At 44.5% G+C, this 4,804-nt stretch overlaps 1 protein-coding gene across 3 annotated transcripts in view; it reads right to left on the bottom strand.

Moving 5' to 3' along the window:
- LOC139366856 (phosphate regulating endopeptidase homolog, X-linked) overlaps positions 1-4,489 on the bottom strand; it is a 14,540-nt gene extending 10,051 nt beyond the window's left edge. For all 3 annotated transcript variants that reach the window (XM_071104544.1, XM_071104545.1, XM_071104547.1), the window contains exons 1-5: positions 3,848-4,489; positions 3,203-3,259; positions 2,970-3,131; positions 2,786-2,869; positions 2,435-2,661 (exon numbers count right to left, since the gene is read on the bottom strand). In XM_071104544.1, coding sequence (XP_070960645.1) covers positions 2,435-2,661; positions 2,786-2,869; positions 2,970-3,131; positions 3,203-3,259; positions 3,848-3,971 — 654 coding nt within the window. In that variant the 5' untranslated portion in view covers positions 3,972-4,489. The remainder of the gene's footprint in view (positions 1-2,434; positions 2,662-2,785; positions 2,870-2,969; positions 3,132-3,202; positions 3,260-3,847) is intronic.
- Between the last annotated feature and the right edge of the window lie 315 nt (positions 4,490-4,804).

The raw sequence follows: 4,804 nt of genomic DNA, 5'->3' as shown, positions 1-4,804 counted from the left end.
GGTCCAACTACAGAATGATATGTTATTATAAGGCCTGGTCCAACTACAGATAAATAATGATCAGTTATTATAAGGCCTGGTCCAACTACAGAATGATATGTTATTATAAGGCCTGGTCCAACTACAGATAAATAATGATACGTTATTAGAATGCCTGGTCCAACTACAGAATGCTATGTTATTATAAGGCCTGATCCAACTACAGATAAATAATGCTATGTTATTAGAATGCCTGGTCCAACTACAGAATGCTATGTTATTATAAGGCCTGGTCCAACTACAGATAAATAATGATCAGTTATTATAAGGCCTGGTCCAACTACAGAATGATATGTTATTAGAATGCCTGGTCCAACTACAGAATGCTATGTTATTATAAGGCCTGGTCCAACTACAGCTAAATAATGATACGTTATTAGAATGCCTGGTCCAACTACAGAATGCTATGTTATTAGAATGCCTGGTCCAACTACAGAATGCTATGTTATTATAAGGCCTGGTCCAACTACAGATAAATAATGATCAGTTATTATAAGGCCTGGTCCAACTACAGAATGATAAGTTATTTCAAAGCCTGGTCCAACTACAGAGACAGCATGATAAGTCATTACAAGGTAATGGGCCAACTATAGAGACAGAATAATATTTTATTGCAATGCCTGGTCTAAGTACAGAATGATAAGTTATTATAAAAATAAGAATTTGTTCTTAACTGACTTGCCTAGTTAAATAAAGGTAAAATAAGGTCTGGTCCAACAACATAATATGTTATTACAAGACTTGGTCAAACTACAGAATGATAAGTTATTACAATGCCTGGTCCAACTATAGAGACATAATGATAAGTTAGTACAAGGCCTGGTCCAACTACAGAGACAGAATGATAAGTTAGTACAAGGCCTGGCCCAACTACAGAATGATACGTAAATACAAGGCCTGGTCCAACTACAGAGACATAATGATAAGTTAGTACAAGGCCTGGTCCAACTACAGAGACAGAATGATAAGTAAATACAAGGCCTGGCCCAACTACAGAGACAGAATGATACGTAAATACAAGGCCTGGTCCAACTACAGAGACAGAATGATAAGTGAGTACAAGGCCTGGTCCAACTACAGAGACAGAATGATAAGTGAGTACAAGGCCTGGCCCAACTACCGAGACAGAATGATACGTAAATACAAGGCCTGGTCCAACTACAGAGACAGAATGATAAGTGAGTACAAGGCCTGGTCCAACTACAGAGACAGAATGATAAGTGAGTACAAGGCCTGGCCCAACTACCGAGACAGAATGATACGTAAATACAAGGCCTGGTCCAACTACAGAGACAGAATGATAAGTGAGTACAAGGCCTGGTCCAACTACCGAGACAGAATGATAAGTAAATACAAGGCCTGGTCCAACTACAGAGACATAATGATAAGTGAGTACAAGGCCTGGTCCAACTACCGAGACAGAATGATAAGTTAGTACAAAGCCTGGCCCAACTACAGATTGATAAGTTATTACAATGCCTGGTCCAACTACCGAGACAGAATGATAAGTTAGTACAAGGCCTGGCCCAACTACAGAATGATACGTAAATACAAGGCCTGGTCCAACTACAGAGACATAATGATAAGTTAGTACAAGGCCTGGTCCAACTACCGAGACAGAATGATACGTAAATACAAGGCCTGGTCCAACTACAGAGACATAATGATAAGTTAGTACAAGGCCTGGTCCAACTACCGAGACAGAATGATAAGTAAATACAAGGCCTGGCCCAACTACTGAGACAGAATGATACGTGAGTACAAGGCCTGGTCCAACTACCGAGACAGAATGATAAGTTAGTACAAAGCCTGGCCCAACTACAGAATGATAAGTAAATACAAGGCCTGGCCCAACTACAGAGACAGAATGATAAGTGAGTACAAGGCCTGGTCCAACTACCGAGAGAGAATGATAAGTTAGTACAAGGCCTGGTCCAACTACCGAGACAGAATGATAAGTAAATACAAGGCCTGGCCCAACTACAGAGACATAATGATAAGTTAATACAAGGCCTGGCCCAACTACCGAGACAGAATGATACGTAAATACAAGGCCTGGTCCAACTACAGAGACATAATGATAAGTTAGTACAAGGCCTGGTCCAACTACAGAGACAGAATGATAAGTGAGTACAAGGCCTGGTCCAACTACCGAGACAGAATGATAAGTTAGTACAAAGCCTGGCTCAACTTTCAAAGCAGAATTACTTTCCCATTGTTCCTCAAATGCAGTGTATGATATACCATGCTTGGTCTTTATACAGAATAAGTTATTACAAGGCCTAGTCCAACTGCATGATAAGAAGTTAATGCTATCTATGTTTACAGAAGCCTGGAAGCTGTCTTGGTTGTGCACACACACACGCATGCACACACATTCAGTCAGAGGGGTCACCTTAATTATGTAGTTGGTGGAGTTCTTGTCATCTGGGGCGATGTATAATCGAATCAGAACACTCTTGCTGTGTTGGTTCCTAATCTGAGCCAATGTCTGCAGCAGGTCCCATCGTCCTGGTGACCAGAGCCACTCCCCCCCAAGCCCGTCCCCCAGGACGGGCCAGTGGAACTCAGGCTGCTGTAAAAGCTTCAACAGAGGACCACTGTCCACTTTCTCCAATATAGCTACACATAGACACACACACACACAAACACACACTTTGTACCACTATAGCACTTGATGCTTTTCATGTAACCTCAGCTCCCATCTCGGCTTCCTCATGTGTGTGTGTGTGTGGTTGTAGGTTACCTTCGTCCATACAGGAGCGGTAGAAGACCTTGGCCTTCCTGACAGCTTCTATCTCATCTAAGTCTGATGGAGCCTCCAGCAAATCTACAACTCAGACAACATTTAGAGGTGGGGGAGTGTAGTCAGGGTATGAGAGTGTGTATGGGCTCATCTCTCTCTCTCTATCTCTCTCTCTCTCTCTCACCCTTGAGTGTGATATCAACGTGTTGGCGTAACCAGGGGTAGACGCCGTAAGAAGAGGAATCTTCAGGAATAGGGTTGTCTCTCAGCCAGCTACCACAGGAGAACCCATAGAAGTCGTCACAGGGAGACACAGCCCGGTCCATCTTACTGAGGATAGAACCAGCTACACACACATTACAAGTTGATTGCAACATTTTACATGCAACAATTTCCTGTAAGGTGGGTGGGGCCTACCTGCTTCAATACATTCTGGAGTTAAGCAGAAGACATCCTGATTGGCTCTCTGGGAAACTGAGGAAAAGGATGAGACCTGATGAAGATTACAACATACCCCCCCAAACCCACATACAATCATAAACAGACATATACAGTATGTCCTGAAACAATCCCACTACCATCTGACCTCTCTCTCACTCTTTGCCTGTATGGTGTCCCTCTGACCTAAAAAGGAATCCCCCACCCCCACAGACATTCACGCAGTCATCAGCTGTTTACGGTTTGAGTGTCATGGAGAAAGCTGACTCCATTTTAATAACACATATGCCAAACAGCTTACACGCACATGCACGCACACACACACACACGTTAAAAAGAACCAAAGTAAATAAAATAGCCATTGTCTATTCACTTGCATGACCAAAGACAGGAGTGTGTGTACTGTATCTACAGAAACATATATCATTAAAACAACATTTCACCACAAAAATGTTGGCTTCATACAATAACAAGGACATAATAGTTACCACTTCTACCCCACCCTCAGCAACACACGCCTCAACCACTCCAGTTACTGCAACACCAGCTTTTTCAAGACTAAACTCACTCAGGGAAAGAGGTTGTGAGTGTAACTCTGTGTAAAACAGTAGTGAGTCTACTCACCCAGTATGACAGCAAGCAGCAGAGCGATGCAGAAACACACACATGCGGCCAGCGCAGCCTTTAGGACACGACTGTTTCCTTGTTCTGGTTTAGAAACACACACACCTAGAGGCTCCATCTCCATGTCTCCAATCAAAACAGACGCTCACACTATCTCACTTTCAGCCACCTCTTTGGTCTCCAAATCTATATCTCTCTCCCTCCTGCCCTCTGTGTCTCTCTCCCTCCTTCCCTCTCTGTCTTCCCCTCCTTCCCTCTCTGTGTCTCTCTCTCCTTCCCTCTCTGTGTCTCTCCCTCCTTCCCTCTGTGTCTCTCTCCCTCCTTCCTTCCCTCTCTGTGTCGCTCTCCCTCCTTCCCTCTGTCGGTCTCCGTATGTCTCTCCCTTCCTCCCTCCTTCCCTCTGTGTCTCTCTCCCTCCTTCCCTCTGTCGGTCTCCGTATGTCTCTCCCTTCCTCCCTCCCTCTCTGTGTCTTTCTCCCTCCTTCCCTTTGTGTCGGTCTCCGTATGTCTCTCTCTTTCTCCCTCCCTCCCTCTCTCTGTCTCTCTCCCTCCCTCTTGCTCTGTGTATGTGTCCGTATGTCTCTCTCTCTCCCACCCTCTCACTGTGTCGGCCTCCGTCTCTCTCTCTGTAACTCACTCTCTCTCTGTCTGTCTCCGTATCTCTCTCTCTCTAGCCATAATCCTCTCCAAACTGTGGTTCAACCTGACTCTCCTGCTCAAAGTGGACTCCCCCTCCCTCCCTCTGTCTCCTCCCTCTCTTTATCGTTCCCACGTTTCCCCTCCCTATATGCTACCCTCAGACACTCACAAGAGACAGCTCAAATACCTTCTGCTGGAACCATCTGAAGAGTTACAAACCTTCTGCTGGAACCATCTGAAGAATTACAAACCTTCTGCTGGAACCATCTGAAGAGTTACAAACCTTCTGCTGGAACCATGTGGAGAGTTACAAACCTT

This window comes from Oncorhynchus clarkii, chromosome 15 (assembly GCF_045791955.1).
Source record: "Oncorhynchus clarkii lewisi isolate Uvic-CL-2024 chromosome 15, UVic_Ocla_1.0, whole genome shotgun sequence".
In the NCBI taxonomy this organism is placed as follows: Eukaryota; Metazoa; Chordata; class Actinopteri; order Salmoniformes; family Salmonidae; genus Oncorhynchus; species Oncorhynchus clarkii.
This window is presented reverse-complemented; position numbering and strand designations above follow the sequence as displayed.